Source organism: Lasiodiplodia theobromae (assembly GCF_012971845.1).
Source record: "Lasiodiplodia theobromae strain AM2As chromosome Unknown scaffold_39, whole genome shotgun sequence".
NCBI lineage: Eukaryota > Fungi > Ascomycota > Dothideomycetes > Botryosphaeriales > Botryosphaeriaceae > Lasiodiplodia > Lasiodiplodia theobromae.
Window position 1 is genome coordinate 159,848 of NW_023336518.1, and position 12,855 is coordinate 172,702.

General features: G+C 55.0%; 4 protein-coding genes across 4 annotated transcripts; 1 reads left to right on the forward strand and 3 right to left on the reverse strand.

Moving 5' to 3' along the window:
- Positions 1-2,431: 2,431 nt before the first annotated feature.
- On the reverse strand, positions 2,432-3,286 carry LTHEOB_10485 (Ankyrin repeat protein; the record flags this gene model as incomplete). The annotated part of the gene is made up of 1 exon (XM_035507135.1): positions 2,432-3,286. The coding sequence occupies one exon, from the start codon at positions 3,284-3,286 to the stop codon at positions 2,432-2,434; it is 855 nt and encodes a 284-aa protein (XP_035367794.1).
- A 565-nt stretch (positions 3,287-3,851) lies between these two features.
- On the forward strand, positions 3,852-4,541 carry LTHEOB_10486 (uncharacterized protein; the record flags this gene model as incomplete). Its single annotated transcript, XM_035507136.1, has 1 exon — positions 3,852-4,541. The coding sequence occupies one exon, from the start codon at positions 3,852-3,854 to the stop codon at positions 4,539-4,541; it is 690 nt and encodes a 229-aa protein (XP_035367795.1).
- Positions 4,542-5,071: 530 nt separating this feature from the next.
- LTHEOB_10487 (MFS aflatoxin efflux) lies at positions 5,072-7,293 on the reverse strand (the record flags this gene model as incomplete). The annotated part of the gene is made up of 4 exons (XM_035507137.1): positions 5,072-6,865; positions 6,919-6,946; positions 6,994-7,170; positions 7,211-7,293. The coding sequence occupies 4 exons, from the start codon at positions 7,291-7,293 to the stop codon at positions 5,072-5,074; spliced, it is 2,082 nt and encodes a 693-aa protein (XP_035367796.1).
- Positions 7,294-7,915: 622 nt separating this feature from the next.
- Positions 7,916-11,880, reverse strand: LTHEOB_10488 (uncharacterized protein; the record flags this gene model as incomplete). Its single annotated transcript, XM_035507138.1, has 3 exons — positions 7,916-8,612; positions 8,674-11,329; positions 11,382-11,880. 3 exons carry the CDS (start codon positions 11,878-11,880, stop codon positions 7,916-7,918), a joined length of 3,852 nt encoding a protein of 1,283 aa, XP_035367797.1.
- Between the last annotated feature and the right edge of the window lie 975 nt (positions 11,881-12,855).

The window sequence follows — 12,855 nt, forward strand, 5'->3', positions numbered from 1 at the left end:
TCTATGCAGCAGCAGAGCATGGACACGAGGCGGTGGTGAAGATACTGATCGATGCCCAAGAGAGATTACACGTCAACACGAGGAAAACCTACAGTTACCCGGTCAGTAATGCAGCAAAGCATGGACACGAGGCGGTGGTGAAGATACTTATCGATGCGCAAGAGAGACTAGACGTCGACCCGAGGAAAACCTATGGTTACGCGCTCGCTTATGCAGCAACTCATGGACACGAGGGGGTTGTGAAGATGCTTGTCGATCTTGGAGACAGAACGGATGTTAACTTGAGGAATTATCTCGGTCAGACGCCACTCTCTGCAGCAGCAGCTCGTGGATACAAGACGATAGTAAAGATGCTTATCGATCTTGAAGAAAAAGTAGACGTTAATTCGACGGATAATGACGAGCAGACGCCGCTCTCTCTAGCAGCGTTTAATGGACACGAGGCGATAGTAAAAATGCTCATCGACCTTGGAGACAGAGTGGACGTTGATTGGAAGGATATATGTAACCGCACGCCGCTATCTCTCGCGTCAGAGAGCGGGCATGAGGCGGTAGTAAAAATGCTCATCGATCTTGGAAACAGAGTGGACGTCGATTCGAAGGATGGTAGTGACCAGACGCCGCTATCTTACGCGTCACAGAACGGGAATGCGGCGGTAGTAAAAATGCTCATCGACCTTGGAGACAGAGTGGAAGTTGATTGGAAGGATATAAATAACTGCACGCCGCTATGTCTCGCGTCAGAGAACGGGCATGAGGCGGTAGTAAAAATGCTCATCGATCTTGGAGACAGAGTGGACGTTGATTCGAAGGCGGTATACGGCCAGACGCCGCTTTATTTTGCAGCATCTAAGGGGAATCCAAATGTGGTGAAGTTGCTTGTGGATCTTGGAGAGAAAGTGGACATTAATTCAAGGAATCGATTCGGCAAGACGCCGCTCGGTGGGGCAGAAGAGGGGAGAAAGTTCACTGGCATGAGAAGATTGGGGCAATACGAGAAAGTGGTGAATATTCTCAGAGGCAAGGGTGCATGTCTCTGATCGCGGTAGTTACCCGCACACATGAAAGTCAGATCGATAGCCTTGCGTACTAGACTACTCTGTCGATGGCACCGGCGCATTACGTGGTTGATGGGCGCGGGCCGGCTAGCGCGGGCGGCGGTGCGACAACGGCTGGCCTGGTGGAGGGCGGGACAGCGGGTACCGGCGACGGGGCGGTGGTAGGGCCCGTAGTAGCGTCCAGTATGCCTGTGTGCGAGAAAAGAAGGCGGTGGGTAGATAGAAGGAGTGATGGGCGGTAGGATTTCATTAGAGCTAGAAGGCGGTAATGTACGGGAAGGCTTTCCCCTTAACGGACTTAAGGAAATATTTCAAGTCTTATAGAGTTGGACTTTCTCTTCTATAATAGACGCCGTCTTTGCTCTCGCGGCTTTGGTTCATATCGCGACCGTTGCCTTCATCAGACCAGCGAGATTTATGGGAGCGTTCTTTCCCCGTCAGCCGGGCCTTACTCCGGTCGCATCGGTTGCGGAGACCATGTCCGTTTTCTTCCAGGTCGGTCTGCTCCAGACGGTGGCCGCCGCGTTCGCCTGGTGTCTTCTCAGCATCTGCGATGTCGGAGTGTTAGAACACTCCCGGAGTCGTGTGTCAACTTGGCCTTGAAGCTCGTTTCTGGCTATACGTTGGTGCGGCCCGCAGCTGCTACGGTCGTATTGTGGAAATAGCAGGGGGAAATCATGGCGAACTTCGAAAATCATTACCAAGTCCAAAATCTGTGATAGCCTAGTCTATTTGATTATGCCAATGTCCGAAGTTCTCAAATCCTATTCCTTACGGATGGAGTTCTGCGAAAAGACACGCGAAGGACAGCACGATAGTTTACTCCCCGCCTCCCCAGGCCTAGTATAACAGGCGCTTGGTTTAGCATCCTAGATTCTGCAGTAGGTTGTGTAATTCTCGAAAGTATTTGCTGGATCGCGGCTACAGATATGTTCGTTCTTGACTAATAGCAGTGTGCGTTTTCTTTTCAGCGTGGCGAGGTAAGCGTGGAGTCGACGTCTAATCTTATATAGATGTTCACCCTGCTGTTACAGCCTCTACCGTATTGAAATAGTGATACGATCCAACAGCTACGCCATTAGCTATAAAAGACCGACCAGCACAAGAATTACTCCTTTAGCAGCAGGGAGCTGGATCCGCTTGGTCAAACTGCTCCCTGCGCCCGCCATGCCGATACGGGGGTGGATATGTCTATGACAAATCATTACTTCCAGCAACGAAGGACAATCGCAACGGAGGAGCTGGACGCATGCCTTCCAAGGATCAACAAACATCACCAAACCCAGAACAGGAAGCAGGGCCAACCAGCGTCCACATAATATCTGAGTATGCATCGGACTCTAATCGTACCATTGCTACAAGTGGCTCTTCAACTACGTACTAGGTTCATTATTCTGACGTTTCTTACGCCATAACTTTAAGACAGTGATGACACTTCGCGGCCCCCAACGATCCTCAGCCACCTCTAATGGAGTCATACCCTTAATCGCGTCTCTAGTATCTAGACTAGCGCCTTGCTTTAAAAGGTAGCCAGTAATACTAGAGTAGCCTCTCGCCACAGCGGTATGTAATGGAGTGCCAGGCCCTCGCTCCCAGTAGAAATCCTTTTCAGGGATGCCGGGCTCATCGACGTTCGCGCCGGCCTCTTCGATAAGGAACCTCGCCTTCTTAATATCGTTAACCGAGGCGACGTAATGTAGGGCCTTAGCACGGTTTACGTCGGCGCCGTAGGCGATAAGTAGCTTCACGATGGGCATGGCCGTGTCGTCGTCGCCGTGCGCCATGGCGTAGATAAGGATGTGGCGCTGGGCGCCGGTCTCGACGGCGTTCGGGTCGGCGCCGCGCTCGAGCAGCCAGGCGAAAAAGTCGGGCGGACAGCGCGGGCTGCGCAGGGCGCGGTGCAGGACGCCGCCGACGCGATCCGTCGAAGGGCGCAGGCCCGTCGGGTCGTTGGCTAGGTTGATGTCCAGGCCCAGGTCGAGGATGGCTTGCATGCACGGCTGCGAGCGCGCGCTGGCCGCCTCGAGGAGCAGGATGCCGCGCGACACGGGCGTGGTGGCGTTGTGCAGCAGCCAGCGGAGCAGAGCGACGTTGCCGTGCTTGACTGCCTGGTAGGCCATCTGCATTTCCGTCGGCCGATCGGCGGCGGCGCATGTCTGCGCGAGCGCGAGGACCGCTTCGGCCGGCTGATCGGTGCAGGCCTCGAGAACTTCGCTTCGGGTTGCCATGGGTGGAGCGGAGAGATGAGGGTGGGGTGCGGCGGAAAGAAGCGTGAACGACACGGGGACTAATATGTGTACCCCGAAGTCACATGTTACCTTGGACGTGCATGTTATTTTTGTCGCCCTCACTGTGTCAATCGGCCCGCTTGTCGCTTTAATGTGCCTTTGGTATGTACTGTGCCGCACTACCATCGCTGCCTGGAGAGCCTTGACGCCGCTCATGGTAATGATCTGCCTGCCCGTGCTCAATTCGACTACATCAAGCGAACAGAGCCACCATGAGAATAGAATCAACTCCAAAGCTGGCAGAACATGTACTATGCCGCATTGCTATTCCAGTATGTAACATCTGGTCGAACTAACATGGGACCAACACAACAAACCCTCCTCAACTCCGAAGATAACGACAAATACCAACAGCCATGACTAGTCGTATGGCATTGGGTATAAAGTGATGCGAGAGCACTTCGACAACAGTATCAATCAATCAACAGCATCATCATTCACAAGCAAACAGTCTTCACTCAATACTCATCATCTTCATCACAAAACTCCTCAAAACTACCTCAAAATGCTTTCCTCCGTCCTCACCGCCGCCCTTCTCGCGCTCCAGGCTCCCCAGTCCGTCTTCGCAGGGCCTATCCAAGCCCCCGACCTTCAACGCCGCGACGACCGGCGCCCTACGCCTTCGAAATCTGAAGTAGAGGACATGATGGATCTGTGGAACGACTACGGCATCGAGCACGTCTTCTACACCCTGACGCAAACCGCAGCGAAGAAGTGGGCGAACGACCACTACGACGACTTCAGCCGCATCACCATCTGGGACACGGACGAGGATCTGCAGAACGGTCTACTCTGGGAAGACTACGGCGAGGTGCAGAACCTGTGGGTCGAGGTCTACACCGAGCAGGCCCAGGGCGTCGCCTGGGTCATGTACGTGGACGGAAGCAAGATCCCCTCCAACTCCGAGAGCGCCTACGACAACATCGAGAAGCCCATCCTGGAGAGAAACGCCAAGGACGATGGGAACGCTCTCTTCGAGGTCATCCAGGTCAGCGCCGCCAATACGAACGAGATCTATCAGATTCTTCCCGTTGATGTGCGCGACTTTTCCGGCTGCAGCTGGCACGGTGAGGCTCCCGACTGCGATTCCCAGTGTCCTGATGGAACCAACGAGATCACTCGGAGCCACTACGGCGACGACCCCAATGGCAAGTGCACTGGCCATGGTAAGAAGGTCTTCTGCTGCCCGGCTTAAGCCCAACGTCGTCTTCCAACCATGGCGAAAATATGTCGTTGTGACGGCGGGCTGTGGCAACAAGCTCAGCTGCCGAAAGAAAGCACTGAATACCCCTCTTGGCCATCGCAACTGCCAGCAATGTCGTCATTTGCCAATCTTTGTTTCACATCTTTGTACATCACCTCAACAACCCGAGCCCCCATTTCCCCGGCGAGCTAGTGGATCTTGCAGGCACGTAACCTAGACGTGCTACAATCGCTCTGGGATACTTATACGTGGAGAAGGTCTGCTATCACTTTTCCCTTGGCTTGGCGCATTGCATGAAATCTATTCTTTGTTTCTATCGACTCTATCTCAAATGCATTCGGAGCGAGCCCGACAGCCCGGGCGACCAGCTTTATTGACACAAGCCGCTCACCTGCATCTCAACAAATTGCTTGGGTTGTCAGTGCCACCTTACTTGATATCTGCACTGCATCCTCATCTGTTGTACAAGAGTAGGCAGCCACACTGATCACCTGAACCCCACGCACTTCGCTTCATCTGTCTCACCCGCCCCGACCGTCGCCGAAACCCCAATCCATACCGGCCCAATTCATCTGTCCCATACCAACGTCCAACGGAAACTGCCCCAGCAAGCCAGCATTAGGAAACCCGCCTAGCCCCGGTTCCACATACCCCCCCAGCCCCTGCTGCCCATCCATCCCAAACATCATTCCACCATAGCCCCCAAACCCCGCTCCCATCATCCCCCCCAAATCCGCCACCCCAGCATCCACAGCCGCCGTGCCACCCTCCTGCTGCCCCTGCTCTTGCCCCTGCTGCCCCGTCTCCGCCACCGCCTCCGCCCTTGCCACCTCCGCCATCTTCTCCCTAAACCTCTCCACAATCCGCGGCACGACCACCGGCACCTCCCCAGCCCTCTGCAACGCCTCCTCCCTTGGCCGCCACGCCTGCAGCACCATGCGCGCAAAGATCCCATACAGCGGATTCGCATCATCGTCCTCCGCCGTCGCCGACGGGGGGTAAGCGGCAGTAGCGAAGCGAGCGTCGTAGTGGTCGCTCAGCAGGGCCCAGGCGCGTGCGGCGTCAGGGCTGAGCGGACGGCGCTTGAGGTGCTGGACGGCCTGGACGTAGGCCGGAAAGGGGAAGTAGAACTGGAAGAGCCAGCGGAAGGGCTTGGTGAGGGGGGACGTCATGATTTGCGTGTCGGCGTCGAGCCAGGTGAGGGCGTGGGAGAGGGCGGCGGTCTGGTCGTCTGGAGAGGAGGGGGAGGAGGGGGAGGGGGAAGAGGAGGAGGTGTTGTTGTTGTTGTGCTCGACGAGGCGGTAGCGGGCGAGGAAGGAGCGCGTGGTGCAGAGCGTCATGAAGTGCAGCGGGTTCTGCGGGTCGCAGAATCGGAGGTACTTGTCGTTGAGGCGGCGCTCGAGGATGTCTAGACTGCCTTTGGTGTCTTTCGCGATGGGCTTCAGAGCGGGCGTGGTGAAGTCGAGGTGGATGGCGGCGTGGCGGAGGAATTCGCCCAGCTCGCTGCGCACCGCGGCGTAGAGGACGTCGGTGCATTTTTCCTGGGCCGGTGGCGGCTCCCGCATTTCCGGCCAGAGGTCCGAGTCGCTTACGTTCAAGGGGATCTTGCAGTCCCAGGTGGGCGCGAGGACTGTGGACCTGTAGTTGGCCAGCTCGCTGACGCGGGCGTCGAAAAGGACGAGTGACCACCAGAGCCTGCGGCGCATCTCGGCCTCGAGAGGGTTACATCCAGCATTGGCTGACTCGCTGTCAATGCCCATGCGTTGGGCAATGCGAAGCGCCACACCAAGCACCGAAGACAGAGATCGAGGGTCTGTCTGTGGGCCAACCGAGATGAGGTACAGGAATAACGCAGTCAAGCAGTCGCGGTCGCCAGTTCGTAAGAATCCACAATTCAGCAGCGCTTGCTCACAGCCGAAGTGATGCGCTGTTAAGAGAGTTTCCTTTGATGACTTGAAAATGGCCTGGCAGTCGTCTTCGTCGAGGCTTTGGACAGCAACACAGTAGATGCTGAACATCAGCGCCTCCAGGGCAGGGCTGGTGTGAGAAACATTGCTGGCGGCTTCTATGATACGCCCCTGCAGACTGGGGGCGTGATTAACTTTGAGCAGTGGGTTAACGCCGTCGAGATATATCTGCCAGAGCCGAAGGATTTGGACAGGCTCAGGGTGCAGAGTTGAGATGTCGACAGCCGTCTTACGGGAGCCCAGAAAGAGGTGGTCGTTCTTGCTATACAAAAGATCCCACGCGTTCTTCACCACTCCTTCGCGCACATCATCCTGCGATGAGTCGCTATCATTGTCGGGATCTCGGAACTGTTGCCGGCATGTCAGTAAGAGAGGTTTTATGCAGGCGTTAGGAGCCATACCCCTTGGCTCATGGTATGCCAGAAGTTCCTTAAACAATTAGTCAATATGGACACGGCTTTGCTTATTGCACATACTTGGGTTCGTATACTGGTTCGGGCTTGACGTTGACCAAGCCGGACGGTTGCTCTACCACCGGAGCTTCGGGCATATCCTCGTCTGAATGGTTGGCTCCTTCGACATTGGGTGATGCATTCTCCTCCTTATGGAGCGGCTCGAACTTGACATTGTTCTGCCGGAGGAGGTCCTCATACCTGTTTAGGCGGTCCAGTAGCTCTCGCTCGGGAAACCTACGCTTTCTCCGCGGGTTCACGGTTGCTGGGACGCACGATGCCTTCGACCTGATGCAATTGGAGCAGGGAAACTTGCGGTTGCATTTGATTTTGCGCTGCTGACAGAGCACGCACGCAAGCACCCGCTGGGCCTTCCGCAGTTGAGAGGACGGGGGCGACGTCGTTGGACTTTCCTGCTCTGGCGTGGGCCATATCGCCAACATCGTTGCGTCCAGATGGCTATTTGGCCAGGGATCGGAGAGAGTATTTCGCAAGTAAGGTAAGCGGGTTGTCTCGGGGTTTTGTAGTGTCCGACCAGCCCTCGGCCCCCAAATCCTCCGCCAGGCTACCCAAACCTAGACTAGCTTGCTTACCTCTGTATGACGTAAGGCCCATTCCTCAACGCAAGCGTCTTATCTCAATCCGCTGTTGCCTGCTCCCACTAACGCCTCACCACGCCACATTTTTCTGCTTCGTGGCCAAATATTCAGTATCTTCAGGGTCAATTATGTGCATGGTGCGGTGCAGCTTTTGCTCTCGGCATCATCGCAACAGTGACATGCCGAATACTCCACACGCTTCAACCATTTGAATGGGCTTAATCTTCGAATAGGGTTACATTTCTTTTTTTTTGCTAAAAATAAAACTGTAAATCGGACTTGATTTCAATCACCATAATCGCTTTTCAGGACACCCTTTCCCCCTCACCACCTTTTCACATTTTCAGTCAAGAACCAACCGCGCTTGGGGGATCGAACGCAATCTGCTGGCACTTTTCCATGAACTCGCCGCCGGTGACGATCTTCGCGCTGCTGAGTCCCAGTGTAGTAACGCCCTTCTTGCCGTCCTTGACGATGAACACTCTGTTCAGCTTGACGCTCGGGTCCGCCTTGTTCCTGACCTGGCACGCGACGGGAAAGTATGTATCGCCAAGCGTGTCGACAGGCATGAGCGTAGTATCACCACCCTTCATCTCTACCGGAATCAGAGAAATAGCCGCATCCCCCTCAGCGATCATGCCCTGGTCGACGAGTTTGAGCTTCGACACCTCGAGGCTCTGATCTTCCATGTTGGTGCGGGAGAAGGCGAGCAGGCGCTGCTTATCGTCGGCGGACACGGCGTTTTTCATGTACGCGAAGGCGCTCTGCGTGCCGATCTGCTCGCCCTGCTTGCCGGTGGTTGCGAGCTTCGCCGGGATCAGATTCAGGCCGCCGTCGTCGCCGGCGGTCAGGAGCCACACGCCGTTGCCGGCGGTGACGCTGCCGTATCGGAAATTGTCGGGATCGGTGGTCGTGGGGCTCTGGCCGGGCTTGCTGGAGCTCTTGGTGTCGTCGATCACGCCATTCAGGTCGACGTGGTTGCCCTCGTCCTCGACGGCGGCGATGCGGGGGCCGGGAAGCAACTTCGCAATGCCCGTCGGGATCCTGTTAAGGTTATACTGTCAGAATTGCAGGTCTAGTTATGGGAGGAGGGGTTGAGGCTTACGAGTAGCAGCCGGTGGTCAGCGGCGGCGCGGTATAAGTGAGGAAAGTGACTGTTGTAAGCTCGAGAAGGTTGGCGTAAATATTGTTGCCGCCTCCAACGCTGTAATCGATGCCCTTAGGACAGCTCTTTTCGACGCCGTAGCTTGCTGTTCCTTTGATAAAAGGCTCATTTGCAATGGAAATACCTTTGTTGAACTTGGCCAAGGGGATGTCGATACCGATGCCTATACTAAGCGGGAATCCCAGCCGAGTACTTGCCCGGATCGAGCCGAACGCCTCAAACTTGGGATCAAATTTAGGCACAAAGCCGTTTAACCCGGAATTCTTACTGTTAGCTAGGTCGAGAGTGGCTTTGAAGTCGGTGAAGCCAGCCTCGGCTCCCGCGAGAAGCGTACCCTTGGCGTACAGCTTCATCTTCAGCCGCGCGTCCAGACGCACTGCCGGACCTATCGTAATGATCTTGGGGATGCTGAATCCTGGGTGGATTGGGGCTTTAAAGATGTTGTACGTCTTTTCTGCTGTTTCTTCAATATCGACCTCCAGCCCGAGGAAGAGTTTCGCCTTGATGTTACTGCCTTCGACCGTAATGGTGCTTTTGTCTAGCTTTCCCTCGAGTATGTTCAACCGTACTTCGCCAGCAATACGAATGTTCGCTTGGATGCCGCAGTCGACACAGTATAGGCTGTACTTTGACTTATCCTCTCCTCCGCTCGTAATCCTATACTGTTCACCCCAAGGAGAATCGAAAACCTGATCCGGGTTCTTGAGAGCGGGCGAAATGTCGATCTCGAACGTAGACTCTGGCTTGAGAGTAGACCCACTGACAACGTTCTTTACATCCTGGATCAAATCATAGGCTTTCTTGAAGAAGTCGAAGATACCTGTCGCTTTGTCCACGATACTTTGGAAGAGTCCCTTGTCTTCCTCCAGCTTGGCCAGCGTGTCCTTTGTCACAGCCTTCGCGATGGCCAACGCGTCGGTTTTTAGATCTTTCGCCGCTCCGGTTAGAAGTTTCTTGGGCTCTGTGAGCTCACTGGCAATCCTTGCTGCACTTTCCTTGTCTTTGGCCGTCTTAAGCGATTTTGCGTTATCCTGAACAGTCTTTGAGGCATTTGTAACTTGCTTGTTCTTGTCGTCAAGCGCCTTCTTAGCAGCCTGCATTTTTGCAGCAAGCGCCTTGTCCGATGGATTGGCGTCTGCGGCGGCTTTCGCATTGAGATAATCTTTCCGGGCGTCTGAGGCCTGTGTTTTGGCTTTTCCGAGACTGCTAACGGCGTTATCGAACGACTTTTGCTCGTTCTCGGTGATCTGCTTCGCGTTTTGGGCCATCACAGTAGCCACATTCTTCTGGTTGGCTATCCTGTCTTTCTTGGCGGTATTTTTGGTGTTTGCAATAACGTTCTTCTGTGCGTCGGTGAGGCCTCCGACTGAATTCGATCTCTGGCGGCCACCGTCTGGTGCTGCACCTCCACCGTTCGCTGCTGCCGCTGGCGCTGCCGACGTCCCCGATCCGCCTGGTGCTTTTCCTCCCGGCACTCCACCTGCACCATTCGCGGCCGCGTTGACTGTACCGCCTCCTGGGTTTGCTCCCGATGCTCCACCTGCATTATTTGCCGATGGGGACGTCCCTGAGGTACCCGGTCCACCTGGTACTTTTCCTCCCGCTGTTCCACCTGCAGGGTTCGCCGGCACGTTGGCTGTCCCACCTGCAGGATTGGCCGGTTGGTTACCTGTTCCAACTTGTCCTTTTCCTCCTGTTGCCCCACCTGCAGGATTCGCCGGCGCGTTGCCAGTCTTACCTCCTGTTGCTCCACCTGCTGGCGTGCTACCCTTCCCACCTGCATTTGCATTTGATGCTGCACCGCCTTTCGTCGATGATGTTGTCCCCCCTTTGGCGCCGTTTTTATTTTGCGGAGCTGGGTCGCGGCGCAGGATGCCACTCCACTCAAGATCGTAGTCAGGGTCACCGGCGGTGGCATTAGCCGGGCTGTCATCCTCATCGAAATCGTCTTCCATGTACGTGGTCAGCCCCGGAGCAAAAGCATGCAGTGCGTTCGAGAAGTCGTTCTCGAAGTCGTAGTAGCCCTCTTCATCGTCGTCCGAGTCGGTGTTGAGATTGTAGTAATAGTAGTTGCCCTCAGCGTCGTAGTAGCCCAGATCATCAACCCAGTCCGCATCAACGTCGGCATCGGAGTCATCGGAGAGAGTGGGATCGGTGTCGTTGTTGGGAGCGTAGTTGGAAGCGCCATCATCTGATGAGCCAGAGCCAGAGCCAGAGCCAGCGCCAGAGTCTAAAGGATCTTCCGGGACGTGAGTGCCCCATATCAAGTGAATTTGGTCCATGGCGTCCTCAATGGCGATCTCGGTGGCGTCAAGAAGAGCGGTAAGTGTGCTGTCTGGATAGGACACTCTGGTTACGTTCCAGTAGCTGTGGTGGCCGGTGGGAGCCGAGCCGCAATCCGCACTCCAGGTAATGGCGATGAAGTTCACGTCCCAGGCGGACTGAACGTATTCTAATGCCGATGCAGTCCAGAAATCGACCTCCAGACCCTGGTCGGCGCACCTGACATTTAGGACGAGCTGGGAGTATTCCAAAACAACAGCAAGGGTTGAATGGTTTGCGGTCATCTCAGCGAAAAGGTGCTCGGTCGATGGATCTAACGGTGTGAGATGGACATAAGACGGGCATGTATTTGGGATGGGAATTACCTGAGTTGCCATCCAAAGTGAAAGTGAACTTGGTGCTGTTGGTCGGGGCCAAGCAGTCGAGGCCAACAACAGGCTGGTTTCCAGGCACTGCAGGCAGCATCGTTGGCCAAGGCGAGGAGTCCGTGATAGAAGACGAGGCATAGCTGATGTCAGCCTGGCCACTGTCGGCTGAGGTCGAGGACCCATTTGAAGGTTCATCAAGCACTGCCGCGGGTGTAACTTCAGGAGCTGGGGAGCCTTTCAGAGTAGTGGTGGTAGTTGTAGTTGTAGTGGTGGTCGTGGTGGTGGTGGTTGTCGTCGTCGTGGGGGCGATGGTGCTATCCTCATCTTCGCACGGGCCAGTCGTGTCAATGACGTAGGTAGTCTCAGTGGCTTGCACAGTGACGAAGTCGCCGTCGTACACGTTGGCATCCAGCGGGACATCGCGAATACCATGTTCTGGTAGGGCGATGCCGAGAACAGACCCCGCAAGGGAGGCGATGAGGAGAGGACGGCGCATGGCCGCGGAAGCCGGCAATCGCTCACAAGAATCAGACAAGAGGTGATCTGCGAATAACGAAGTACACACCGCTGCTGCTGTTGAAGATTCGAATTGAGACGCAAATTCTAAAATATATATGCTGCCTCCATGACCTCTTCTATCGTTTGCAGTCTGTCGTTGCTCCAGGAATCCTCTGCCGAGCCCATGCAAACCATGCCAAGAACAGCGTTTGTGTTTGTCACGGAGTATTGACGGGCTACTCGAGAGCGTACTGAGCGATATTGCTGTTCTCGACCCCAGATGTGTCGTGTAAATCGACCACGCGGGTGTTTCGACGGCTAAGCAGTTTGCGGCCATGTGCTTCGACGGAGGCCGGCTGCAAGCGTAATTGGTGTTTGAGGGTCCGCTTGCAAGCCAACGGCTGATCACTTGAGCGGCTCTGCTTGGTAGCTGTTAAGCTTCCCCAAGCATTTACTAACCTTACCCTTTATGGAGCACCCTACCGTATTAATGAGGAACCTAAAGGCGCCATAGTCAATGCGAATCTTTCATCTGAAGCTGGTAAAATAGTTAGGTGGGTATATCTTATAAAGGAGATTTCCCTGAGAAATTGCGATAACTCGATCCTCTTCAAATCCTGATTTTCATAATTGTATGTCGTAAGGCAGTGACTCTTGTGGGGCGCGCTAGCTACCCGTAGCTTCAGGCTTACAACCCCGCAATAGGTATGCTCATCAGAGATTTTAACCTTACAACGCTAAGCCAATTAGAGTAGGTATCTAACTCTTATCCCACTGTTTTGGCGCTTACAACTCAGCGAATGGATCCATGGCTCACGGAAAGCCAGAAATAAGTGGGCAGCAGGGTGCCCGCTGACCATTGCGGCCAGCAGACGTGATCTCGCCCCTCAATTCCGGATTGATCATTTCTGTACCCGCTTGCGCTTACCAGAGACCCTGTTCGCCTGGAGGAAGGTCATGTACTTCGCTAGTG